At 47.3% G+C, this 26,635-nt stretch overlaps 8 protein-coding genes across 8 annotated transcripts; 4 read left to right on the plus strand and 4 right to left on the minus strand.

The window, feature by feature from the left end:
* Positions 1 to 2,949: 2,949 nt before the first annotated feature.
* On the plus strand, positions 2,950 to 3,727 carry F5147DRAFT_778404 (uncharacterized protein; the record flags this gene model as incomplete). The annotated part of the gene is made up of 3 exons (XM_041442127.1): positions 2,950 to 3,217; positions 3,293 to 3,358; positions 3,411 to 3,727. 3 exons carry the CDS (start codon positions 2,950 to 2,952, stop codon positions 3,725 to 3,727), a joined length of 651 nt encoding a protein of 216 aa, XP_041288198.1.
* Positions 3,728 to 8,579: 4,852 nt separating this feature from the next.
* Positions 8,580 to 9,289, plus strand: F5147DRAFT_778405 (uncharacterized protein; the record flags this gene model as incomplete). Its single annotated transcript, XM_041442128.1, has 3 exons — positions 8,580 to 8,712; positions 8,762 to 8,905; positions 8,961 to 9,289. The coding sequence occupies 3 exons, from the start codon at positions 8,580 to 8,582 to the stop codon at positions 9,287 to 9,289; spliced, it is 606 nt and encodes a 201-aa protein (XP_041288199.1).
* Positions 9,290 to 12,339: 3,050 nt separating this feature from the next.
* Positions 12,340 to 13,145, plus strand: F5147DRAFT_716808 (uncharacterized protein). The gene is made up of 2 exons (XM_041438621.1): positions 12,340 to 12,680; positions 12,731 to 13,145. Exons 1-2 carry the CDS (start codon positions 12,589 to 12,591, stop codon positions 13,137 to 13,139), a joined length of 501 nt encoding a protein of 166 aa, XP_041288200.1. The 5' UTR covers positions 12,340 to 12,588; the 3' UTR covers positions 13,140 to 13,145.
* Positions 13,146 to 15,643: 2,498 nt separating this feature from the next.
* F5147DRAFT_391832 (uncharacterized protein) lies at positions 15,644 to 17,400 on the minus strand. The gene is made up of 2 exons (XM_041429569.1): positions 17,153 to 17,400; positions 15,644 to 17,087 (listed from the first exon to the last, which is right to left on the minus strand). The coding sequence occupies exons 1-2, from the start codon at positions 17,375 to 17,377 to the stop codon at positions 15,831 to 15,833; spliced, it is 1,482 nt and encodes a 493-aa protein (XP_041288201.1). The 5' UTR covers positions 17,378 to 17,400; the 3' UTR covers positions 15,644 to 15,830.
* Positions 17,401 to 17,782: 382 nt separating this feature from the next.
* Positions 17,783 to 18,724, minus strand: F5147DRAFT_716824 (uncharacterized protein; the record flags this gene model as incomplete). The annotated part of the gene is made up of 4 exons (XM_041438622.1): positions 18,688 to 18,724; positions 18,159 to 18,576; positions 17,977 to 18,096; positions 17,783 to 17,918 (listed from the first exon to the last, which is right to left on the minus strand). Exons 2-4 carry the CDS (start codon positions 18,449 to 18,451, stop codon positions 17,786 to 17,788), a joined length of 546 nt encoding a protein of 181 aa, XP_041288202.1. The 5' UTR covers positions 18,452 to 18,576; positions 18,688 to 18,724.
* Positions 18,725 to 18,914: 190 nt separating this feature from the next.
* F5147DRAFT_716827 (uncharacterized protein) lies at positions 18,915 to 19,771 on the plus strand. The gene is made up of 2 exons (XM_041438623.1): positions 18,915 to 18,937; positions 18,991 to 19,771. Exon 2 carries the CDS (start codon positions 19,281 to 19,283, stop codon positions 19,650 to 19,652), a length of 372 nt encoding a protein of 123 aa, XP_041288203.1. The 5' UTR covers positions 18,915 to 18,937; positions 18,991 to 19,280; the 3' UTR covers positions 19,653 to 19,771.
* A 70-nt stretch (positions 19,772 to 19,841) lies between these two features.
* Positions 19,842 to 21,573, minus strand: F5147DRAFT_778409 (eukaryotic translation initiation factor eIF2A-domain-containing protein; the record flags this gene model as incomplete). Its single annotated transcript, XM_041442129.1, has 8 exons — positions 19,842 to 20,059; positions 20,115 to 20,273; positions 20,339 to 20,639; positions 20,784 to 20,969; positions 21,020 to 21,146; positions 21,205 to 21,346; positions 21,408 to 21,498; positions 21,559 to 21,573. The coding sequence occupies 8 exons, from the start codon at positions 21,571 to 21,573 to the stop codon at positions 19,842 to 19,844; spliced, it is 1,239 nt and encodes a 412-aa protein (XP_041288204.1).
* A 3,623-nt stretch (positions 21,574 to 25,196) lies between these two features.
* Positions 25,197 to 26,628, minus strand: F5147DRAFT_584102 (uncharacterized protein; the record flags this gene model as incomplete). Its single annotated transcript, XM_041431773.1, has 7 exons — positions 25,197 to 25,317; positions 25,369 to 25,523; positions 25,639 to 25,767; positions 25,816 to 25,954; positions 26,004 to 26,194; positions 26,243 to 26,351; positions 26,402 to 26,628. 7 exons carry the CDS (start codon positions 26,626 to 26,628, stop codon positions 25,197 to 25,199), a joined length of 1,071 nt encoding a protein of 356 aa, XP_041288205.1.
* Positions 26,629 to 26,635: the final 7 nt, after the last annotated feature.

Below are 26,635 nucleotides of genomic sequence, written 5' to 3' on the forward strand. Positions count from 1 at the left end.
GCACCATTAGATCTTTGCTCACCCAATTAGCTTACCCACATGAAGAACGTTGCACGCACCGGTACATCCCTGATTTTACCCCATCACCCCATTACATCACTCTCAGGTTCGAAACCCGAAACTTAAAGTAGAGTCACCGTTGGCCTTCAAAAGATCTGTCAAACTTTCGATCTATTCGAAGAAAAACCCCTCTTTAACGGCGACGTCAGAAGATGCACCCACCACACAATTCGCGTAGTTTTGAATCTATCAGGGCCCCATCTTCAAGTTACGATTTGCCGTCTCCAAACTTCTGATGCGCCGAGGCTCTTTCCTTAAATACCTGACTTCTCTGGGGAGTCATGGATGCCAATGGTAATTTTCACGCGTATGTAGTCACGGCAGTGTACATTATCAAATGAAGCTTAACTTATGACCGGTTCATCCCAGGCTGCGCAAGCATATAATTTGATCACATCCCGCGAAGGACATGTGCCTTGTGCTCTTTGTCGCGTCGCCTCGGTCGCATTGTTCATTTACATAAACTCGCTAGACGCACCCCTCCGTGAGCCACTATTTTCGGCGAACGTTGGTTCGACGCGTTTTAGTTGCACGTTTCGGGTAACAATCACGTACTGCGGCGCCTAATAGGATGTCAACAATAACATCCTGCGAGAAATTTGGACAATACAGCTCATCCCACCTTTCAGGCCGCGAACATCGGATCATCGCCTGTTCAAGCGGCAACCTGCGAGTATGGAACTTGAACAATGAAAATCAGATAGGGTAAGACTGGTAAGATAGATGACGCACCGTAAGCAAGCCACGGTGTTGTTTCCTGGTGGGAAGATGTGGATATTGGTGATAAGAATGTGGGATACCGAGAGAGGGAAGGTATTCGCCCAGAACACGGGTAAAAGGTGTTGTTTGGTGGTGAGCGAATTTACTGAAGGATGGAATAGCAAGGGTGTGAGAGCGTAGAGAATCATTCGAGGCAGGACATTCATACACGTGAGTACAGTCATCTACTCCTCAAACGCAAACCAGTGGCTGATTCCATTAGGCCTTCTCAGCGGCAACGAAGACGTAGGGGACCCCTAGGCGAGGGGCGGGTACTCAGTGTCCTCCGGACTTTGTCGTGACGGAGGCGCACCGGTGCTCTTCACCACTTTGCCTTGCTCGCGAGCCGATACACAGGCACACAGTCGCGGATACACCGCTCCAACGGTCTCAGCGGGTTGTTGGCGTCAATCCGGACCTCAAATTCTCGGTAAGCTCATGTGATCATCCTAATTTTACGCAATGAATGAATCTGAATTGGCAGGCCAAGACAACTGAACGCTACATTCTCTGAGCGGAAATTTCTGGAATTAAAATTAGTAACAGTTTATATTTTCACTCACAGCAACAAGTTTGATGTCATGGCTGATTGATTGTATACCACCGTGAGCTTAGGAGTTATTACTATGTACAAGATCCCGATTTGGGATATGTTAGTAGGTCAGCTGGTTTAACTCTCTTTTGATTTTGCATCAAAATTGAAACGTTTACATGTTGACGTATCAACACAGTGACATACTTCCGTCTCAGCATTCGACTTTACGTTTTATATGTACCATAACCTCATGTACTTGTAGCATAGGATCGTCGGCAGCCTTCAACCGGACATTCCGGATATACTTCCGTCTCAGCATTCGACTTTACGAAAAATCAAATTTTATATGCACCATAACCTCATGTATAGGGTCGTCGGCAGCCTTCAACCGAACTTTCCGGACATACTTGCGTCTCAGCATTCGACTTTACGAAAAATTAAATTTTATATGCACCATAACCTCATGTACTTGTAGCATAGGGTCGTCGGCAGCCATGAAATGGCAACGTTATCACATCAATATTCTAGATAAGTAAGCACGTGTGATCAAAGTTGGCAATGAGGTTATGAAGAGAATCACCTTGATGCGGCAACCGTTCTTTCAATATTTGTGCCTGTGTCTGAGCCGACTCCACGGAAGTGTAGACCTCGCAACAAAATTATATGATGTAAGTTTACATGACTAGTAGTCACTGAGGCCTGAGGCCTGAGGTATTAACAAGTTCCACTTTGGGTCTTTAGATCGAGCTCAGACATATATGCGGAGAATTAGTACAGTATCGCGTTACCATGTGCATGGCCCTAAAATCAAAATTAAGTTTGCAGAATATGAAAGCAACGGTTGGGGTATGCCCCTGATCAAGATTCGATAAGATCAAGCCTGCAAGGAGTTCGCGCGCCTGAAGAACTATATCTGTCGAGCCGTTAATGTGGAACACTGGAAATGCACCGCCAGCTTACCTACACGTCATGTGATTTGCCGCTGGTAGCCAAAAAGGAAAATGACCCCACCAATGACCATGGAGGGAGCAGAAAACGTACTACACCCTGTTTTCCTTTCCCTCGAAGTCCAACGGAAATTATGGAATCGCGCGAATTCACTATCAGGGTTTGATGACTTCCCAAGATTGTTCCTGATGGATAAAAAAAAGTGCGGTCGGCCCATCTGCATCTCGATAAACAAAGTGCGGTTGGCATTTCGCTAATCTTGTGTATCGTCAAGGTTTAAATTAAACGGCGAAGCCCTTCGTCAGCTGCCATTCATTTCTAGTGAGATCACAGGACGGAGAATGCGCCATCTGCCGTTACGTTACCTGCCAGACTTGCCACGGATGCTAAGCTGCGCAACCACGCTCAATCTACAGGCAACAAATAGTCACGGACCCAAAACACGAATATAAAAAGCGCCACAAAGGCTGACAAGTATCTTCTTGCATTGATACGACTTCCCGTGTCAACCAGAATCCGCAAGAAAACAAACTCAGCATTCAGACTAAAGCTGCCTTTACATATGTAAGGTTATATTTTGTAGACTCGAAATGAGAACATGACTTTACCTTTAAGGTCCAGACCGACGCTAACAACCCCCCCTGTCGATGACACCTTCGCAGTTGGTGCAGGCCCCGGATCAATATTTGATGAAACCAACGCTGCAATCATATCTCAAGTACCTTGACCGACACATTGATAGGATGTTCAACACTTACAGGGAAATGCTGGAGATCCGTTCTCGTATCGCAGAACTTCTTGCCAGCGACCAATCAGAAGTCACCGAGGGCACATGGGATGGTACCGTTGGCATCCAAGCGATCGTCGATGAGCCTCAGACCATTACCCCAAGTGTACTCCATGAGATTAATGCTAGTGCATGGTCATCGGACCTTTCCCTCTTTCCAGAGCCATGAGCATTCTATGGCCAGCTTTCTGACGGTCCTGTAGCATCTTCCGAGATCACTGGATCGTCGTCAGAGAGTGTAAATGATCCCCTCGGTCAACTTCCCCAAGGTAAGTTTGCTATCATTCGCAGCTTCTTTGCAAACTCACCATGTACAATCAGACATATTGCCCTCCAGTTCTTCCGGTTCCGACAGCTATGAGTCTAGGGCACAAGACTTCGTGCCTCAGCATGGCACGTACTCTGAGGGGCAGACCCTGTCAAGTTCTTCAGCCAGACGCGATGAACAATTACTTCCAAAAGTACGGTGCACCCAGCCTGGGTGCTCGAGTGTCGTCAACAAGAGTAATCTCACTCGTCATATCAACGAGGTGCATGAGCGAAAGGTTAAGGCTCGATGCGCCAGCTGTGGGAAAGGGTTTACACGCCCGTACATGATGGAGGATCATATTCGTAGGGCCAACTGCGCAAGTCCCTAGATTTTGTTGATGGAAGTTCAATATTTAACGATATCATACATGCATACGCACGCACGCCCAACTTCGTCGCTTGAACTATGTTGACAATTGATTGAATCTTCTTGAAGCTGTTTTTACAACGCCACCTGAATGAACAGGAAAGTCCTAGAGATAGACATGTAGTAGATTTCAGAAGGGAATAGGAAAACCTTAATGCACACCAACAGGAATAAGATTCAACTAGATATGGCGTGTGGCGGTATTGACGGCAATTATGAGAGCATTACAACAGTTGAACTGCCGGTGACGAATCATCTTCGTCCTATTCAATTGCGAGGGAAAAATGAGGAGCCATAACCGAGGATAAACGTTGAAAACGTTCAAAGCTGAGCGCTAAGCACTGATGGGCCTTGAACGTTGCGGAAATTGGCCGACAATACTAGTAATAGTCAATGAATTGACCGGTGACCGTCCGGTTCTTCATCGGAGTGCTCGGAAGGATCCAGCACCACACGTCCAGTAAGCAAGAGCTTCTCCGAGTCTTCATCGTTTCTTTCCCTTCAAGTTAGCGACTTCTCACTCGCTCGATCCTACACATTATCCTTGCTCGTTCTCGTATTTTCCCCCTGCCTCCACACCCAGTATTAATATATTCATCATTTAATATTCGCGCCAGCCCGTCTACAGTTATATCTCAATTATGCATTCATACATAATATTACATACCCAGCTTCATTTATCTCATTGCAATAGAGTTCATTCGGCACTCCGCCTGACGGCAATCTCATCCATATCCGAACTGAGCGTTGCCATAGCTCGGTCCCAACCACTGTTCACTCATCCAATCGTTTTCAGTTGCGCGCTTCGGATAACAATCACGTACTGCAGCGCTGGATGGATGTCAGCAATAACGCCCTGCCAGAAATATGGACAATACAGTTCGTTCCACCTGCCAGGTGAATATCAGATCGTCGCGATTTGTCTGTTCAAGCGGCGACCTGCGAGTACGGAACTTGGAGCGAGGCGACCAGATAACCTTATGGGATAAGGCTAACGAGATGGAAAGGGCGCACCCTAAGTAAGTTACCCGTTGTCTCCTGACGAGAAGATATGGGTAGTGGTGATAAGAATGTGGGATACCGAGAGAGGTAAGGTATTTGTCCGGAACACTAGTAAGGTGTTGCTTGTCTGTTGAAGTCGAGATATAGGGTTGATGGTGAGTGGATTTACTGAACGATGGAATATCAGATATATCAAGGATGTGGGTGGGACGTGGAGAATTATTCGAGAAAGGACATTTATATGTGTATACAGTCATCTATGGGCGTCGTTACCTGTTATTTTCAGAATCCCAGTCAAGATGTAGACTGCACGCACTATAGATACAATCTATTGCCATTCTTTCAGTGCATCCCTTCGAACATTGCGTCAACTTCCATTTCACTGCGTGACTTCTCGGCGCTTACAGAGCAGAGGCATAAATGTCTCGACATAAGTCAGGTTTTGGTGAACGAGAGCTGTACGCATCTTGTAAGCGGCAGTGCAAACTGAATGATGTCAACACTAACCATGCAAAGACCCCAGAATTTCGATCAAGTGCTAAATCAAGCATGCAGATTACATGTGTTCGGTCGGAGTCTACACCACTGCAGCTGGAGTGGGATGGCCTGCGCTGTACCATCTTGTGCATAAGGGCGCTCCGCGAAGAACTCATGTGATTCGTGAACCTCGAGATCTCATCGATCAAGACACGTTTACGCATGCGCTATACTCTTTTTGAGTTGGACATTCAACGATGCTGCGCCAGATTACCTTGTCTCAGCTCTGAGTTGGTGGCACGGGTCTATGTCACGTACATTGTGAACAGCGAGGATGAGGACCATGAATTCGACGATGACGACGAGGGTTTTGATGGATGCGATGATGATCAAGAGGATGATAGTGTTGAGGATGACGACGGTGAAGGGGAAGCTGTAGACAACGATTTCGATTATGTCTCTTTCCAATCCTGCCTGCCAAAACTTACAGCTGTACCATAATTTTCAGGTCTGCCACTACTACGCCACAGCAGGGCAAGGTAAAAACTCCTGCATGGTTATTCGACGTCCTAGGACATGAGGAAATAGCGTTGTGATACACAGAAGCGAAGAGATCCCCTGCTCAAGCGTAAGTTCGCCGCGGCGCGGCAGCCAGCAAGTTGTTGTCAGCGAAATTGTTTGCTTGTTTTTGTTTGTCTGTCGGTGGCAAGATGGTCGTGCTACACGCGCCTTACCTTATGCTCCGGTTGTAAGTAGTCCCCTCGCTATGTTGGGTACTTCCCTGAAAGACTAACTGGATTTAGCAATAATATTGGTATTGACGTCTTGAATCTCTGCACGTTGCTCTATCCCTGGCACCGTAAGCTACGGTAGGCATCAGACTTCTTTTTGACAAGCGAAATTATGTGGTCTTTTAGCTTTAGATACGGTGAATCTGCTCAGGTTCGGACCGAGAAACTGGCGCAGATGACATTTAACGTCATCTGATGATGACTCGGTGATACGTCACCTCGTGTTTCAGATAGACCTCCGCAAAATGCCCGCCAGTGGCACTGTTCCACTTACCCGAGATGTTTTCTGGCGCTGTACGTCTGCTATTCTCAATGCCCCAGATCACTTTTTTTTTCAATAAGCTACCGTACTGAAATCAGCCTCGTCCAGGGTCTTTCCGCTGCTAGCTGCGTTTTTCAGAAGTATACGACCATTCCATGCCTCCTACGTTGTAATATTAATGGCGACGATGACAGAACGTGGATGTGCTGCAGGTCAATATTAATAGACCTCATTGCAGCACCGTTTAATTTACCTCCCCCAAAAAATGCAATTGCGCTGCCACCAATCCATGCCACCATGACACCTGCTAGACGAGATCATCACTTCCTCGATTCAAGCGATGGCTTGCTGTGAGTATGAGACAGTGCAGTGTATGTCATGGCATTGTCTTCTGACGGAAAGAAAGTTGGTAGCAGGGACTTGGAAGGACGGTAGTTTTGGTGCATCTTCTGGTATGTAACTTTGTTGATGGCTCGGCTTGAAATCGGATCGTACTTCTTTTCATTCCACCAACAGCCGATGATTGACGGCCACCACCGTTACCCCCCGGCGCAGAGTTAATGGACTCGGACAGGTGGAATCTGGCAAGCATGATGTATTCTTCTTATGTGTGCTGATGCCTTTGCATTTGGTTTAGTACCAGCTGTTTTTCTTCCTGGATACGCAACGGATCATGCTGGCATCAAGACCTGCCAAATACGACAACACCTCATAACCGTCGTAAAAGCTTCTGCAGGTCTCCGATCCCATAATCACACCATGACGTCAAAGTCAGCTAAATTCCACTTTAGTGAGACGGCATTCGTGTTGCGGATCTCCCGAATGTAGGCAAAAATGCGATATTGCCATACTCAAGGTGTCGATATGTCAAGTCTCAGCGTGTCAGACATGCCTGTAATCAATAGTCCGAGATCTGGTGTATCACTGGAGATGATATGAGCTCAAAAATGTACCAGCTGCTGCGGTAGCGCGCCAAGGGTTGCGATCGCAAACTCCTGCTTGGGTGCGTTATGTAACCAGAATGATGATAGTATGAGCATCTAATAAGTATTACGTGCAGGCGTCATATGTTCCATCAATATTGTATCTCAAAACCGGGAATGAAAAAAAAATCATAACTCGAGGCGGTGTATAGGAGATTACACCTAGCACATGTTTAGTTTGTCACACACGAGTAATGCCGCAGCCTAGCGTCAAAACCCTGGAGCGGAAAAAACAAAGTTGAGATCTAGAAAAAAACATGATCATATTGGCGAGGGAAGTATTGCAAAGATACCAACACTTTTGTTCAAGATACGTGCTCGGCGGAGTTAACTCGAGCACCAAGAAGATATAAATGTTATGAATCAAGGTAGCATCAGGGTAAAGACCATATGATGTACCAACGGGGATGGTGCCGGTCGGCGGTGGAATCTAGCGTGATTGCACTCATGGAGTTCCATGCCATAATCACCATCAAGCAAAGAGGACGTAGAGATCAGCGTTCAAAAGCCGATCTGGAATGGCAATATTTGATGGAAAGCGCGATCCTTGCCATATATCTACTAGAACAGGCCTGGCTGCCCTTGTCAACATTGCAAAACATGAGTTTACTGACCTAAACGATCCTTTTTTGTCACGATCATTAGTCCTTGGTGAAGAACTGGAGGAAGTCACCACGACGGAGATCGTCCGATTCAATAGAAATACTTACCACGGTATCTAGACATATTCCGATAACCAGTAAGTTCATAATAATACCGGTGACAGTGCACCTCTGAGTCACATCGACTTTTAATACAGCCTACCTGAACTCGTCTAGTGACATAGTAGCACAGGGATGTTGTGGGAATTCATCCACATTGCACTTAATTGTCACTTGGAAGCGAACAGGCCGCGCATGACTGTCAAGTGATCTGAATCTACGACAGGTAGCAACCAAGCTGAACGGATTCGAAGTGGCAAGTAATCGTTACACCTTGCATGTGAAATGTGCTTCGTTTCTGAAAATAATTACCAATTAATACCTGCAACACGAGGTAAACTAGTTGCAAGCAAATTACACATTGGTTTGATCAGGGCGGTTCAGATTACACCCCTCGGATGCGCTGTGGGGCGTGGAGCATGGTATAAAGCCTCTAAGTGATGTTCCATTATGTTCAATCTCCCAACATTCAATGAGACTAGCACTGCAGTCTTGCCTTGAGCACCTCGATAGGGTGGAGCATCGTATGCACCAGGAAATGCAAGAGATGCGCAACCTTCTTATAAATCTCCTTGACAATTGCCAGTCAGATGTCACGATGGAGAATTCAGGAGGATGTTTCAGCACCGTCGACTCCCGAGCTGGACTCAATGGCCTCGATGCCATTACACCGTTTAAATCTTCGCACGACCGCTGCTTCGTGCCACAGACTACCACAGGTTCTCCCCAAGGTAAGTTGCTGTATATGTCGTCTTGCCTCCAAACGCTTACCATGTACAGGCTTATTGCCCCACAGCGCCCGCAGTTCTGCCGACTATGTAACTCAGCCTCAGCACAGCATGTACTCTGCAGGCTTTCCAACATTCTGTGACCCGCGTGTCATAAAATCATCATCAGAGCCCGAGGGCGTGGATGTTCGCTTCGGTGAATCAGCTACCATCCACAACTTTTTATTGAAGCGCTTACAAAGTATCCCTAGATTTATTGCTCCATGGCACATCCGATCCTGCCTATGAGCCCGCTGCGCAACCCTTCCAGGGCTTTTATTTCGGGGAGCATGTCCCCTTCAGTTCTTCGGCCAGACCCGACGCGCAACTTTCCGTCCCCGTTGTGCAGACTAACCAAGCAAAGGACAGAGTAGAATGCACCTGGGACGGGTGCCCGGCACTCATCAGCAAAGATAGCCTCACTCGCCACGTCGAAGAGGTGCACGAGGGGAAGATCAAGGCTGTTTGTACAGGCTGCGGAAGGGTGTTCAAGCGCCAGTATCAGATGAATGAGCATATCCCTAGATGTGGGAGATCCTAGATTGTTATTTTGTACGTCAAAGTCGCTAGCTGGATAGATTGGGTAATGTCCAGAAGTACTTGCTTACAATATTTGTTGGCACGGTTCGTCATGAACAAGATGCGATCTACTAGGGGATGCTAGTATTTGCTTGTTACAAGGCGACCTTGGTGGACGAAACTGCAGCGTCGGCGTTCACTTGACATGGTCCCCGATGCTCACTATTGTTCGGGTGCCTAAATATACGCAAAAGTACTAGTGGCAGGTTGGTGGCAGGCTTGAAAAAAGTTGATCAGAATCGTGTCATAAATATGACTTTATTAGGCAGGTTAGTGCTGTACATTTCCGGTGAATTTAAATGGGGTGTTAATGCGAGGTTTCGAAAGCAGGTAAACGGGTGTGTCTTGTCGTGGTACCTCAACCTCAGCAATATTTGATAGTAGCAGCCGGGACCTGAGTCCCTTCATCGTCATTGAAAATTGTGAAAAGGTATGGCTCATCGACATTGAGAAACTCATACATATATATTTACGAATGCATTTCACACTCAGAATATGCTATATTTTGCCTACGGAAAGTCATCCAGTACACTTCCCTTGGAGATGATGATCGATTCGATGATCCCTTGGAGGTGAGAGATTGCGCCAACGACGAGCCCCACAGCAAGCGGCAACTCAGCGGCCTTCATTCCCATTGATCCGCATCGCCTTGTTCGTGCCTTTTGAGTTCTCGGTACTCTTCGCACACATTCATTGAAGCAGTGGAATTAAGGGGTGCGTGTTGAAAACTTCATCTTTGAAAATCTACATTTTGGTTGGGCAGATAAGGTCCCTCTTCAAATACAGGCATGTGAATTCCCTGTGTACGCACCGTGCATCTCAAGGTACTCAAGATATCAACAAGATATGATTGCAATCTTGATCTCGATGGATCTTAGCTCGATCATGGACCTGCCCTGACTACAACGAAGGTGTCGATGAGATGTCTATTAGTGTCGACCTAGACCTTTGACGAAGATTCATGCTCAGCTCATTTTGAAGTGACTCTGCGTGATGCAAGCTCATTTGTGCAAGGACTCGGTTCGGAATGGTGAGCCTGGCTTCTAGGTGGCATGGGAAGGTACGAACGTACCTCACTGGTTAGTCGTTGCGAGATTCCTGCTTTTGTGATCACACTTGAAACCATTCAACGCAATGGAATTCAGAATATCTATGGTCATGGCAGGCCAGTACGACCTTGGACATGCCGGCAGTCAAACTTAAGCTTTAGGTGCAGATCCGAGGATACTGCATAACTTCAAGTTCAAGTCAAATGTCTACCTGCTGAGAGGACGGTCTACAGTCCTTGATGGACCAACAATTCAGAATAAAACTCCAATGGCTATCAATGATCGCGAGAAACCGGACGCCACGGTTTTGTTCCGAGAGAAATTGTGACACTTGTGCGCTCGATTGAGCTCGGAGTAGGAAAGTTTGCCCGTCAATACCTGGCGTAAGGGTGAGATTCAGTGTTGAAGGAACGTAATCTTGGGCAAACCTGTGCGCTTGATTGAGCTCGGAGTAGGAAAGTTTGCCCGTCAATATCTGGCATAAGGGTGAGATTCAGTGTTGAAGGACCGTAATCTTGGGCAAACCTGGAAAAAATTACACCCAAAAATACATGTCGCTATTTCATGGCATGGGGATCATGATTGAATATTGAGCCTTCTTCGGGAATCGCAAGAAGTTCGGGTGCTGTTCACTGCAGTGCCATCCAGCGCAGACATGAAATAAGACGTGCCCACGAACTCCACCCCAGTAAGATCGCCCTGAACAGCGGAGCACGAGTAAACTGAGGCAAAGAACCATTACCGACTATGCTGCAAAACTGAGCAAGTCACTTACGGTGTTGAGGCCTCGAGGCCTATAAGGCCTAATCCACCGATGGAGAAGTTTACAAAATCGGGGAAATCTATCTATAAACATGAATCTTGCGTCTAACTTAGGCCGTTAGCCTCAAGACAAATAGAGATAACCAGATGCCGGCTCTTTCATACCGGCTCGTTCATGCCGGCTCCTGGATTTTATGGTCGTATCCGTATAGGTCGCTGACATAGACTTCTGTTAAGGTGCCAGTTGCGCTTTAAACATGTGGACAGGAGCTTCGAATGGACGGGATGGAAGCTTTGAATGGACGGGATGGGTGTTACAAATGGATGGGACGAGAGCTTTGAATGCGCAGAATACGGGAGTTTCGAAAGCGCAGGGTAGAGCTTCGATTACGCGGGATGGAAATTTCGAATGGACGGGAACTATTAATAACCTCGTACATGTAGTAGTGTAGGGTCGTCGGTATACTTTCTGAAGTCACTTACACGGTAATTCGCATCTCTCAGCCTATACGTGTGGCCGGCCTATCGGAGCACATCCAGTTGTCATTTGGGATATCGATGATTGATGGTCTTTGATGGTTCCTGCTATTAACCCCCTTCGGGCCCGGCGCACTGGCACATTTCCCCCTTTCGCAGTGGTGTTGTGGTAATATTAACGGTGAATTTGAACCAATAGGTATGGTGCCGGTGGATTCTAGTGGATTTCCCTAATGGAATTCCATGTGGTTAAGTAAAGGCCGCAGACGTAATTAGCTATTTATCACAGATTTCATGAAAGAGAACATACATATGGACCGCCACGGCTATGTTTGGAAGTCGATTGAGAATGGCAATATCAACTAGTATTGATGGAGAGCGGAATAAGCATCGATCCTTGTGTCCCTGCCATCAGCCCTCGTTGACATTATGAAGCACGAGTACCGACCAAAATGATCCTTTCTTGTTACAATACAGTTCTTGGTTAAGAAGAACGTCACCGCGATGGAAACCGTCCAAATGGGACTACCACGGTAGCTATAAACATCCCGACAACCAGCAAGTTTATAATAGTACCTGTGACAGTGCACTCTGAGTCACGCCAACTTCTAATGCAGCCTACCTCAAAGGAGTCGTCCAGTGACATACTGGCGCACGGTTATTCCGGGTGTGTGGAAATTTATTCACATCGCATTTGACTGTCACCTAGAAGCAAGCAAGTCGCGCCGCCGCGCATGGCTGTTGAGAGATCTAAATCTATAACAGGTAGAGCCAAGTTCACAAGGCTCGAATGGCAGGCGATAACAATTACACTTTGCATCTGATATGCAATTCATTTCCGGTAAGACTTGACTTGCGAATTGGTCCCGTCAACGAGGCAGCTCATTAGAAGCAAAATCCTGGTTGGATTAGCGTAACACTGCGCCTGCCAGAGGCGCCATGGGCACGGAGCGCATGATAAAAAGGGCTTGGTATGATGTTCCATTTTGTGATCAATTTCCAAACTCTCGCAAAGGATAACAAGGGTTCTCCTGCTTCCGTACTATTTTACCTGTCCCCTAGAGTCTACATATGGATAGGTTAGGCGTGCACCGTAGAAAAAGACACGGGCGCACCATACATTCATCCAGGTCAACACGACAAGACATGTCGTCCTCATGGTCAGTACAGGCCCCTGGTCAATATTCAACAAGACTACTAGTCCGGCAGTCATATCTCGAGTGCCTCGACCGCCTCTACAGGTTAGAGCGTCGCGTGCACGAGGAAATCCAGGAGGTTCACACCTTCATGGATCTCCTTGACAACTACCAGTCAGATGCCACAATGGAGGATTCGGACGGATGTGATAGCACCATCGACTTCCAAGCTGGACTCGATAGCCTCGATGCTATTCTACCGTCTGAATCTTTGCACGACCCCTGCTTCGTGCTACAGCCTGCATCGCACGAAGCATCGTTCGGGGTCATGGAATTGTTAACAGAGAGTACAGAGAGTAAGTTGCTGTATATGCAGTTTTTCCTTTGAATGCTTACCATGTACAGGTTTATTGCCCCATGGCACCCGCAGTGCCAACTGTGTAACTCAGCCTCAACACAGCATGTACTCTGCAGGCATTCTGACATTTTCTGACTCGCGTGTCAGGGAATCGTCATCAGATGGTGTGGATGCTCGCCTCGGTAAATTCGCTATCATTCGTAACATTTCATTGAAACACTTACAATGTATCCCTAGGTTTATCGCTCCATGGCACGTCCAATTCCGTGTATGAGCCCGCTGCGAAACCGTTCCAGAGAATTTATTTCGAGCCGGGAAATGCCCTATCGAGTTCTGTAGCCAGACCTGATGCGGAACTGTTTGTCCCCGTTGGGCAGGTTAACCAAGCAAAGGTGAAATGCACCTGGGAGAAATGCTCGGCACTCATCAACAAGGATAATCTCACTCGTCACGTCACAGAAGTGCACGAAGGGAGGATTAAGGCTGTTTGTCCAGGCTGCAGAAAGGAGTTCAAGCGTCCGTACCAGATGAATAAGCATAGGCTTCGGACCGGATGTGGAATGTCCTAGATTGTGACTTGTATAAGAAAGTCGTTAGATATTTGATGAAGTGATTCCTTATGGACAAGATGGGACCTGGGGGTGTTGATGTCCACTTGCTGCAAGGCCACCTTGGTGGAGGAAAGCACGCCCTTGACTTCATTCGCTACTTCGGGTCAGGTCGAGCCATCAATATCGGCAGAGAAAGCCCTAGAGATAGGTATGAATATCTTGAAAGAAACAGGGAAAGCGATGCGCACCGTTGTTTGCAATGTAAAGTGTTTTCAAAAATAACTTAAGAGAGTGCAGCCCTCTACGTGAATATGGAAGGAGAAGTATGGCTGCACTGACAAGAAAAACGTCGACGAGACGTCGGGACTCGGCCCCCGGGCCCCATTGGATGATTGTTCGGGTTCCTAGATATAAATATGCCCTATCACCGGCATCTCCGGAGTTCCTACTATGTTCCACAACTATACCTCCAGCAATTCCTCTTGGAGATGTCATGATCAATCCCTTGGAGGTGAGTAAGCCAACGACGAGCAAGCGGAAACTCAGCGGCATTTATTCGTATCGCCTTGTCCGTGCCTTTCAAGTTCTCCGTATTCATTTTCGCTCACAAATTACTTCACACAGATTCATTGAAACTAGCGGAGCTTGCATGCGTGCGTGCGTTGTAAACAACTTCAGATCTACATGGGTGCGTGTGTTGAAAACAAGCCAGGCAGATTCAGATAATCAAATACAGGCGTGTGAATTGCCTATATACATACGTGCGTGCATCGATCAACATAATTGCAATCTTGATCATCGAATCTTAGCTCGATCGTGAACCTGCCCTGATTGCGACGCGTCGATCGGATGTCTTCATGTCGATCTAGACCTTTCAAGGCAAGCTCATTTTGGAGCCATGCGCGACACAAGTTTGCTCCTTGTGCAAAGACTCGGTTCGGAATGGTGAGCCTAGCTTCTAGTGGCATGGGAAGGTGCGAACGCAACTCACTGGTTAGTCGTTGCCTGCTTTTGTGATCGCACTCTAGGTATGCAATCGAATTTTTATGGCCATAGCAGGCCAGTATGACCTTCGAGTTTGGCTATCTCAAGACAGACGCGATAGGTTTAGTTGCACGTTTCGAGTAAAAATCACGTACTGCAGCGCCGGATGGGATGCCAGCGCTTCAGCAACAACGCCCTGCCAGAAATTTGGACAACACACCTCGTCTCACCTGCCCGGCGAATATCAGATCATCGCTTGTTCAAGCGGTGACCTGCGAGTATGGAACTTAAGTAGCGGTGACCAAACAGAACGAGACAGAGAAGGCGTACCGTAAGTAAGACATGCGATGTCTCCTGATGGGAAGATGTGAGGATGAGAATGTGGGATACCGAGAGAGGCAAGGTGCTCACCTGGAACACAGGTAAAGTGTTGTTTGTCTATTGAAATCAAGATGTAGGGTTAGTGATGAGCGGATTTGCTAAACGATGGAATAACAAGGGACGCTCGAGACAGGACATTCCTACGTGAGTACAGTTATCTATGGGTGCTGTTACGTATTATGTTCAAAATCCCAGTGAAGATATGGACTGCACGTAGTATAGATACAATTTATTGCCGTACCTTATTGTGCAGTGCATCACTTCGAACATTGCGCTAACTTCCATTTCGCTGTGTGACCTCGTAGAGCCAAGGCATAAATTTCTTGACATAAGTCAGGTTTTCGTGAACGACAACTGTACACAACTTGGAAGCGACCGCGCAAACTGATCAACGCTAAGAGCAATCCCAAAATTCGTCACAACTGCTAACTTCCTACTGCCATACTTCTAGTGTTGTCTCCAGGTCTTGAAACCATTTCTATCTACGACTAACGACATCTAAACATGCTTTCCTCTCTTCATTATCACTTCTATATGATTATTAGACTATTTGTATAGCGCGCTAGACGTAGCCATGGTATCTCATCATATGACATGGATGTATTCCTCTATGTAGTTGTTGAATTTTATCAAGCGCGTATTGTGTTGTGTGATTACATGGCTGTTACAGACGCGGATATCAAAAGGTATACAGAAGGAGGGAGGGGACCGTCGAGCACAGTGAACGGTGGAGCTCAGGTGACGCACGTAATCGTGTTGGAAATCATACTAATGACACATTCCCGGACGTGAAGATATTCCAAACTCAATTCTTATAGGAGGCTCGCTTGACATACGGCACAGTAGGCCTTCCCAAAGATCCAAGATACCTGTTGACTTTAACCCAATTCAAACCATATGGGTTTCGAACCTGGTTGACACGAGGGAGCCAGGCATAAATAATGCAAGCGATAGTTTCAGCATTTGCTATTTGAGACACCGATAAGTTCAAAGCCAATGATCGTAGGGAGGTATGTTGTATTGGCTCGGCATCAGGATCGATGTCGATAGTTGCAAGATTGATTGAAATTCGTAGTGTATGCAATTCTGGACATAGACCGAGCGCTGTGAATAATCCACGGAGGGAGATTTTGGAAGAAGGAGCATAGCTAGCTGAGTTGTTGATTTCCAGAGCGCAGATGTGCGGCCAAGTAGACATGGCTTGCAAGAGCATGTCATTGTCCAGGTGGATGTGGGAATTACGAAATGTGAGCCTCAGGCTTCGGAGTTGCGTAAAGCAAAGGAAATGCGGAATTGGTGTCAAAGGCTCGCTGTTTGGGGGTACACGGTATTCCTCATCAAAAGAACAAATGGTGATTTCTTCTAGAGTCCGACACGCTTTGCAGCGGGACAGAGCATGGAAGAGTTGCTCGGCATCTTCTGGAGAGATATACCTGGCATTGAACTCGAACTCTTTCAGCGAGGGAAATTCCGAGTGTTGCATGACTGTGATGATATATGCAGGATCATAGAGGTCTTGAAATAAAAGGCTTGTGATGTTAAGGAATGATAGATTCACGATATCTCGTTTTGACAGCGAAGGAGGGTCATTACACCCTTGTTGAATTTCCAAATTGAGAAGGGTAGGGAGGTGGGAGAGATGCTTCCATGTTGCCCAGTCGAGCATTGGACAAGAAAGAGTTACAAGCCGCGTGCACCAATGAATCCTATCGGATAGCAGGGACATCTCATTTGCTATGCTGTCAACCTGGTACCATGCGGGAGTGTAGATGCATAAATCCTCCAGAGCGATGCAACGTGTCACAAAAGATCGCAGACCCTCGTCGACGCCCAATAGATGACATCGGTGCAGCATGTGAGGCAGAAAGAGGTTCAAATATACGGTGGTAAGACTTAATGACTTCAGCCTCGGAAATATGCATGCCTCGGTGGGGATGACAGAGAGAAGGTGCGGATGTTCACAATTTATGTTCAATGTGCGTATGCGGGAGGAGTGACGCAGAAATTGATGGGCCTCATGGGCAGATAATGGTTCGACACCTTTTGCCCAGGGTTGGTGCCACTATTATGTAGACGCTCGGTGAGCCGAAAAGGAACGAACAAAGCGTAATGAAGTCGTGTACTGACCCTTATACCACTATGATATATCAGTGGATGTAACCTCGCTACACAGCCTAGCAGTGGTTCTAACCCATGGATTTCAGTCCACAGCAAATCCATCGCAGGCTCGTGGAAGATTTTGCATGTCCTTGCAAGCGCTGCAAGCACTTTCTGGGTCGATGTTGTTTGAGTAGGTGATACATAGGCGAATATCTCTAGGAGGACTTCGGGAACAAGTAAAGCCTGATGCATCACTGGGCCCTGGGGCAGAGTCAAAACTAAGTGTTATGTAACATTGCCTACGTATACGTGGGACCAATGCTATTTTCAGAATTCCAGCCAAGTTATCGATGTGAACTAGCTACATAGTATACAGTATTATTGAGTGGTGCGTGTGTTGAAAACATATGTTTCGGCCGGGTAGATCTTCAATTGAATATACGTGTCGTGTATTATTTTGTAGATCGCAATCTTGATTCCGTTTCGGGGCACTTGGCCCTCTTTCAACCCTTTGTCTAGTAATTTGAACCTTCTACCTCACACGATCTTCGTACTGCAGAGCTCACAACATATACCTCACGTGTCTGCTGCCTACTTGCTTTCATCATGCTGTATTGGTACGAACCACAACCCTGCATTTCACTCACTTATAATAGTTGTTCAAATGTCCCCTACACAACCGCCTTCTACGAAGATCACTTGCCCAGTTACATGTCCCGAGACCACCGATGAAGACACTACCACTATTTGGTTTGCAACGTCCAGAGGTGTCCCAATTTTTTTCAACGGAGTGCTGTCGTACAAAATAAACCACGCTAAGTAGATACGTGAAGAAAATGACCGTGACTTACACGGCTAATAAAGGTCCGCTGACGGCTGGATCATCCAGTGCCTCTTGTACCATCGGTGTCGGCACTCGTCCAGGTGCAATACAATTCACCCGTCCCCTCTGTGCGATCTTCATAATTTCGCTTGAGTGTCGTCGTCAATATCCGCGCTCAGCACATGACTGATTCACGACAAACACAAAAACTCACCACTCTTGCTGATAGTATAATCGCCGTGATTCGCTTCGCCATATTTACCTGATGTGCTCCCGATGAGCACAATTGCAGCCCTATCTTTCACGCTTTCTGTTGCTGCACGCAAGTGGCGCAAGAACTCATGGCAGATCAGGAAGCTCAAGGTGAGGTTTGCACTGATGGTGTGGTCCCATTGTTCAATGGTCATATCAACGATAGGTACGTCCTGAGGCGACCATATGCCATGGTTGACCACAACTACTGCCACAGGGCCGAACGTTGTCCCTGAGAGCGCGTCGAACATACTCTTTACGGCAGACTCAGAGGAGAGGTCTGCCTGTGCGCACTGGAGTGCAGGGAAGTTGACTTGGAGATTCTGGATGGGTTTGGAGTTAGAGTTGTAATGTGCAGTCCCATTTGCGCCCAGGGCTGAAAAGTGATGTCAGTCACATCTAAACACGATGGAATTACACAGGTATAGTTCGACGGTTTCAAGGCCAATGCTTCCACTTGCGCTTGGAACAAGGGTTAGGAAATCATAAGCAAGCTGACGAGGGAATGACTGAACCTGTTACAATGACATGAATGTTTTTCAGCTCTAAATACCCGTGAACTAGCCTTCCCAAATTCCAGATGGATTACGGGAAGAAGCTAAGATTGGTAGTGAGAACTTCATAGGCCGGCCGCTGAAGCTGGATGACGCGGACGAACACCTCGCCCGCCTGCGGAGTTGGGGTTTCAATATGTTATGCTTTCCTGTAACCTGAGAGGCTCTAGAACATGAAGGACCGTGAGTGTTTAATCAACGTGGTCTCCAGCCTGTGATGAAAGTGGTTCGACCAGAGGGAAATATGACCATGATTTTATGGATTATACAATAGAGATACTGCTGAAATACAAAGCACATGAGTTCAAAGTTTATTTTAATCCTCACCAAGATACCGTAAGCTTCTTCACAAAAACATCGCTATGTTTCTTGATCTCCCATTCAGCGGTCTCGGTTTTCAGGCGGTTCGGGAGCGCCCTATTGGAAACTCACTGCATGCAGTTTTAATCCATGCGCATTCAGCGTCACCCAAGCAGCCATAATTCATTGCGAGTATCCCACTCCCGCGTCCCGCAACCCCGCAGAAATGCCTGCCATGATATGGTCAACAAATTACGGAAAACTTGTCTCGCAAACCATGTTCGCGCTCTTTTTCGACAGCTCAACGTTCGCGCCAAAATGCGTCATTGATGGAGTCAACATTCAGGAATATGTCCAGACGCATGTCGCAAATGCTGTCGCAAAGTTGATGGAGCGAGTGGCAGCAGCCAGTGACCTTCTTGACGAAGTCGTCATCGGTTGGAACAGTATGAACGGGCCAGCAAAAGGGCTCATTTCATGGGATGACCTCAATGCATATCCACAGCAACAGGGTTCCACGTTCAAGAAGGGTACCGTTCGGTTCCCAGTGCAGAGCTTTCGTCTCGGTATGGGCCAGGTCCAGACACTTGACAACTAGCGGCACCAAGTCTCCTTCCCCTGTTCCCATTCTGGTAGTGGCCATTTCCATTCGAAGGCGTAGCTCCATCTGCATGGCCCATGCTACCGGGAGGATTCGGTGAACAGTTGTAGCCCCGTGGAGGTGTTGCGCTGCTGCTGCCTGTGGGCACACGAGGAGCACCGCATTCATCCTCGTGCTTGAAAATCGCTAGTGTTGCAAGGCCACGTGCACCAGGCGGTCTGCAGGTTTAGGTGTAGCGGTTTTTGCTGCTAGAGCCGCAATCAATACACCGATTGAGGGCTGGGGTGCGGCAGGGATAGTCGAACCAAACAGGGTGCTTGATCGAGTGGCGTAGGTCTCCACGATGCCTGGTATAATTTTTCTACCAGCTGGACGTGCATAAGTCCACCGGTGCAATGTCACATCTTAATTCCGTTGTCCACACGAAGACGAGGAGACAGGATAGCTGTCAAAAGGAACCTGCCGCAAGGCGACCATTCGCAATAAGAGGTGTTTGGTACGTCGATGGTATAAATCTTCGTCCTTGCGGATTGGAAGAGATAAAGTTATGAGGAGAGGATTCAAAATTGTGAAGCGTCCGCACACGTTGGTCAAAGAGTGTAGTTTTAGCACGCATATCTAATAAGAAAACGCCAGTTGTTAGTATAGTAGTATGACTTCCATGATCTAGGAAGACAACTAACATCCATAGACAACGCCAAATTCTTTCGAGTTTGGGCTCCGCAAGACGCCATGGATCGGTCCCTCCTTGTCCAGGGTGATGCGACAGTCGAAATTACCTGCCGTGCTCAGGAGGTACATACCAGTCTCGCCATAGTGGCTCATGTTTGAGCTATCAACCTCCGTTTGTATAAGGACTAGTGCCTGTGTGCCAAGATCGTTCCACCTTATCTGGGCGCGATCAGCCTTGTAGAAAGTTTTAGAGCAAGTGGGAGCGCCAGAAAGGTTGGATAGGCCGTAGATCTTGACAACCGCAAGGGCGCCCTGAGAACAATAAACTTAGCATAAGATTGTATGTAACATGCAGGGGAAAGGATTATACCTTCTTCTCAGCAACAAACACCGCAATGGATGGGTTCAATCCAGCACTCAAGGAGACCATGGATGCGCCTTCGACGCGCAGCTTACGGCAATGCCCTTCCCCCATTCAGCAGGACGGTAGACCTGGATCGCCTGAGCAACAAGACGAATGGCATATGACTCAGATATGGTGTACTGAAGGTCCCAATTCTCCTGCGACTTTTGTGTGAATGAGATGAGCTCCTCGTCGGTAGACGCAGAGATTCTTGTGCTGGGCGCCATCTTCCAGCTTGACTGCGGGGAGGCGTGCGAGTGAGTTTTTACCGAGACCCTCGACGACAGACACGAGGCGTACCTGGCCGCTCCCATGTAGAGAGGTATGTTCCGCGCGGAGAGAACTTGAGTTCGATGATATTTGGAACACTCAGTTCTTGAAGCAGCTGGGCACCTTCGGCTAGAAAGATCCGCACACTGCGAGGATCAAATTGAGTCAGCTAGGTGATTCGCGCGAGCACGAAGTAAACCTTACACAGTTGGTAGCGCGTATGCAAAGAGGCGACCATCGGGGCTGTAGTGGTATGTGCGAGCTGGGACATCGGGGACGGCGAATCCCTCTATTGGCATGTATGTGGGTGTGCCGCCAACGAGGCCCGTGCTCTTCTGTGCGCGGACTACAAGATCCCAATTACGTTAGATCAAAAAACAAACTGGATGATAAATATTTGAACGAACAAGCATATTGCTGGGAAAGCTGGGAGGCCATTTTTTTGTGCTGAGAAGACGGAGGGGGCGAGAACGAAGCAAGTGAATGCTTCACAGGAGACTGTCGGTGGAGGCAGAAGATCAAAGTATAAAGCATAAGCTGAATTCAAACAAGATCTACTTTAGGGCAAGCCATCAGAGAACCTGTGAACAAATGAGAATGATATTCAAAGTAATATATTGTTAAGCATCGCAACAATCAGCGTAAATTTGCCACCCGCTTTCACATGGGAATGTTTGGCATTGTCGAGGAAAGACTAATTTGCAAGTACACGGGCCTGGTAGCCCTATTTGCCTCGAGGACTTTTTCACTGGCACGGGTCTAAGAGACAATGTGCTCGCACAGGTTCATGCATTGGAATATGAGCCTGGTTTGAGAAGGACAAGGAAGGAGGTTGCAGCGTGCAGAACTACGAGACACTCGGGCGATGCTCATAAGTGAAGAGAACGGTGTCATTTGGTCTTTGCACAATATATTTTTGCTCGCTGCGGATGACTACCGAATGGGCGAGTAACTTGCTCTGGTAAAAAGTGTGAGTAACAGTAGACATTAATTCTCAACGAATAGTTTGTCCGTATTGACCGAATGTTCGACGAGTGTCGCTTTGAGTGGTATATTGCATAGAATAGTGACAATGTTCTGAGTTGTGTTAAAGTAGGTATCACTGCTCGATGGACGCCGAGTTGCAATGACATAGAAGAACCGGAGTCGCGCACGCAAAATGTTTGTTGGTAAACTGTTGCACAGAACCATGCATTATACGGAGCACAAATACAGTTCCGAGGTATGTGAGAGTACACACGATTTCTCAATGCATAGATTTCCCAGTCTGTCGCTGAAAAGCAATATTATTGTGCAATGGAAACTTACTGGAACACAAGTCCCACAGGGAAAGCAACGTTCAAGGTGTTGGATTCTTGTCTGCTAGATATAGATTGGGAATCCGTGCGAAAAAGCGTTACCTTTGCGGAGCAGCGGATGCTTGAGAGATAAATCAAACTTTTGTCCCGTTTGACTTCACGACATCTGTTTGGAATCTTCAATGTTCGTCACTAATCTTCGGGAAAAATCAAAAGCCTCCAATTTTGATCCGGTTCAAAGAGTTCCCGGTAGTGACCATATCTACAAATGATTTAAAACTTGGTGTAGCGCTACAAGCATACATAATGATCGTGCTAAACTGTAATCCCACCCAATCATTGGCATCTTCGCAATTTAACCCTTCTGGCCTCCCTAGCCCAAAAATTCTAAAGAACTTGTACACTCCTCAACTACATGACGGATGCTTCAAAGCAAATGAGCCCAAATTTATGCATTGCTTTGGATATTCACACAACCTTCTGTGAGTATCCCATCACACGACACTTGTATTTAGTTGTGACACGTCCTACAGAAGTTGTAGTATCGCGCAGACGCCGTGCCTTGTTCACTTCCAGCTGTTACGCACTCAAATAGATCTGTTAGGCGGAGCCCTAAGAGGGGCGTCGTCCGCTAACGTTCGTGACGTAACCGGAAGGATCCGGTATAGCAAGTGAGACTGGCGACTGTTACGTCGACTGTAGGTCGGCGTGTGCGAACTAGGATAGTTCTTCTCAGCGACGAGTCGAGTGACTCTACTGAAGCTGAGCGTGGTCTGACTTTGACGGAACGTCAAAGGTTCCTCCGGCGATCTCGGTAAGACGGTGCTCGTCGAGATGCAGGGCTAGCGGATACGTGCAGAGTTGTACGGGGACGACTCTGAAGTGCGGTCTCACACAAGGAAGCTTGTTTAAGGCTAAGATGAGCAAGTTCTTGGTAGAACCTAGTAGATTAAAGTGAAGTTCAATCTACAACAATGTGCCTACTTATACATAGTGTATGTAGGTGTTCAAGCTCAGTCTGTAATCTATAGTATATCGGTAATCTAAGATAACCAGACATGAGGAGAGATAGTATACATGAGGCTTAACCTCTGATCATACATGCAGCGCCAAGTGCAGCTGCGCATAGGTACAGGAAGCGCCAAGCGCTCCGGGTCTTCATACATGAGGCGCCTAGGGCGCTCTGGATCTTCATGAAGCGACATGCTGTATACATGCGCTGATCTAGGGTGTCCATGAGGCGTACAGCCTCCATGGAACAGGTACAAGGCCGTCTAGGCCAGGGGCGGGGTCATAGCGTCAGGCGGGGTCATAGCGCCATGAGGCGGGGTCATAGCGGTCCAGACCGCTGTCTGTCTAGGCGCAGGCGGCGCACCGCCGCGCGGGGAGTCTAGCAGAGCGGGGGCAGGCGTAGGGAGAGCTGGGGCTCTAGTAGGTGTTACAGATCCCTGTAACAGCGACGACGAGTCGGCAGCGATCACAGTACGCGCGTGTCACGTGACTTGGTAGACGGATGTCTAAGAAGTCACTCAAGGTAAGGACTGTCTTGTCCGTACGATGAGGTCGATCGAGGTAGACTTAGTCGCGATGAGCGACTAAGAAAAGATACTAGAGACTGAAGCTGAGGGGGCTTCAGAGAGAAGTATGTTCCAGGGAAGATTGAGTAGATTCAAGTTAGAGAATCTAGTACAGTGTGACCGACTACTTATACTAAGTGGAAAGGGTTAAGGGCAAGGCTACCACACAGTAGGTAAGGGTAAAGGGGAAGCGAGAATGGTATAGGTGCGCTGGCATCAGAGCCGGATTAGTGGTGGGTGGTCGAATGTGGAATGAGACCGAGAAACGTTGGAACGGACCAACGGTAAGAATACAACGTGCGGGAATCCGCAGTCAGGGGAAACAGAAAGAGGAAAGCCACATTGGTGGCACGAGTCAGACCGAGTCAGAGGTGCGGGACCACATTGGTGGTCGAATCAAGAGAGGAACGTGCGGGCACGTGCATAGAGGCGAATGATGCGAGGGACGGGAACGGTCCCGAGGATCCGGTCAACGGAAAGTCAGTAAAGGAGGACGAGCCGGTAGATGGTGAGGGCGAGGATGAGGGGAAAATGATAGGGGGGCCACGTGACCGATGTTACTTGTAACACCAGCAGAGTGAAAAATGAGGTTGAAATGTATAACCACACCAACCTATTAGCATCATTTGCTTCGCGACCTTTTTAACTTGGATGGCTCTGAGAACAAGCGAGTGGGCACAGGTTCATGAGTTTAAATATGGATCAAAACTGACAGGTAAAAGATGGGAGATTGGAATGTGTGAATATGGAACATGTTTCGGCGATGTCACTAGTGGTCCAGATGCCTCTCGTTCGGCCTTCAGGTAGTACATTGTTGCAAAATAAGAATAACAGCAAAGCTGTTCATAGCCATCACTGTGAACAATACATCAAATCGAGTGCAAATGACATCGCAGGATATGTTGGAGTGAAAATTACTTCTCAATGGACAGAATGTCTGTATTGACTGAATGTTGGACAAGTGTCACTTTGAGTGGTATATTGTCTAGAGCACAGACAATGTCCTATGTTATGTTAGACACAAATTCGTTGACAGATTATGCCAGAGTACATATAATTTCTCAATGTATATATTTTATAGTCCGTTGCTGCCAGATGCAACTGCTCACCGAGAAGCATCTGGAACACAATGACGCATTGGATAATTGACTTCAAAGATTTCGCGGTAGTGACAATATTTAGGCGACTTATGGTCAGATAGGATGCACTGTACATTATTTCAGAACTATATGCACATCAATTTTGCAGATCACAAGACAATTGATGATATTAGTAGTATAGGTAGGGCCTAGTATGTACGACTACAGCAGCAGGTAAGCAACTATTCAGAGTCAAATACAGCGTTCTCCATCTCCTGTCTCTGGACAGCGAGAGCGCTGATGGACATTCGGGAAACAACGTCCATCGTCAAGTCCTCGCGATGGTTTTTTCCGAAAACCTTTCTGTACAGGGGGTTAGCGATCAAAGTGAGCCAGTGACAATCAATGGCTGACCGAGTCCACCATTCAAGAAGCTCTTTGACCCTGGCTCGTGCCGCTGGACCTGGGGCGTCCTCAAAGAAATCCACGATGTTGTCCCAGAAAATCTGATAATCAAAGTCTCCGTCTACAGCGCGCCAAGAGGAGACATTGGAAAGTGCAAAACGGATCTACAAAAAATAAATTTCAGCCTTACAGTTAAAAGCAAGCATTTATGATTACTTGGCAAGTTGCATACGCGATGGCACGGGGAGTCACCTTCCGCATACCTATGATAGAAGCCACACATGTTTTCACTTTGACCTGATCCGATCGTCTCCGTGCGCGTCGGTTATTTTCAATGATGTTTGCACCATCGCCGTCGCCATCGGCTTCGTTGGCAGAGGATGGAGAGGTAAAGATAGCCTTGAACCCCTGTGATGCGATGAAATGTGAATTAGTTGAAATGTTTTGGTTACTCACCATAACCAACAGCTTCGACTTGAAAAGCCCACGTTCTAGATTATTGGCGTCAGCTTGGTAGTTTTCATACATAAACATTGGCCATGAATTCTCAGATACAATGAAGGAGGTCGTACGGTCACGAATTCCAGCCCTGATGCTGGCCTCAAAATATCAGTACCATGTCAGAGACAAAGACCATCACTTACACTGGGTCTCCCCAGCGCCATTCCGCTGGGCAGAGCAGTTTACCGCATGCGTCGCTCACAAAACCTCGATGATGCTTGTCATCCGTCCTGATGAGAGGGGTCGGATTACATTCGATATTGACCCATGACGCCACGAGCTCTTTGAGAGTTCCCGTGTCGTCACCACGAGCTGAGTCTGCGCCTCGCCTGAGCTATATGGAAAATGAGTAAGAAGTGGACAGAATGATGTCGGAAAGTACCTTTCGAAGCATGTCTTCCGACTCCTCGTGGTCAAGACTTGACAGCTTCTCGTGAACCCACGGCAATATCTTAACGAATTCAATGTAGCCACGTTGGAGGCGGTTTTGTCTGTTCTTTTCGTAAACAAACATAAGAATACGAACAACGGTACTACTTACTCCGGAGTGAAGTCACTGTACTCATCATCATTTTCACAGCGCCGGTCATTTTCGGCGATTAGATCCTCTATAGGACTGTAAAGGGCCACCATACGGCGAATTGCTCGTCCCTGTGAAATATAATAGATTGTCTTCCTAATGAAGATGAGACTTTGAGTGGCCGAGAAATGATGTGCGCACCTTTGCTTAGTGGCTTTATCCTGCTTCAAAAGGTCGACTTCCTCCATGAGGGCG

The sequence above is a fragment of the Suillus discolor genome (assembly GCF_016758755.1).
Source record: "Suillus discolor strain FC423 chromosome Unknown F5147scaffold_70, whole genome shotgun sequence".
Taxonomy (NCBI): Eukaryota; Fungi; Basidiomycota; class Agaricomycetes; order Boletales; family Suillaceae; genus Suillus; species Suillus discolor.

Bases quoted from the DNA above. Each gene is read 5' to 3' on its own strand.
- F5147DRAFT_716808 (XM_041438621.1), top strand. From the start codon at position 12,589: ATGATGTTCCATTTTGTGATCAATTTCCAAACTCTCGCAAAGGATAAC. The intron at 12,681-12,730 runs CTACATATGGAT...ACACGGGCGCAC, and splicing joins TTTTACCTGTCCCCTAGAGT to CATACATTCATCCAGGTCAA.
- F5147DRAFT_391832 (XM_041429569.1), bottom strand. From the start codon at position 17,377: ATGCATCAGGCTTTACTTGTTCCCGAAGTCCTCCTAGAGATATTCGCC. The intron at 17,088-17,152 runs GTCAGTACACGA...TCTACATAATAG, and splicing joins TATATCATAGTGGTATAAGG to TGGCACCAACCCTGGGCAAA.
- F5147DRAFT_716827 (XM_041438623.1), top strand. From the start codon at position 19,281: ATGCCTGCCATGATATGGTCAACAAATTACGGAAAACTTGTCTCGCAA.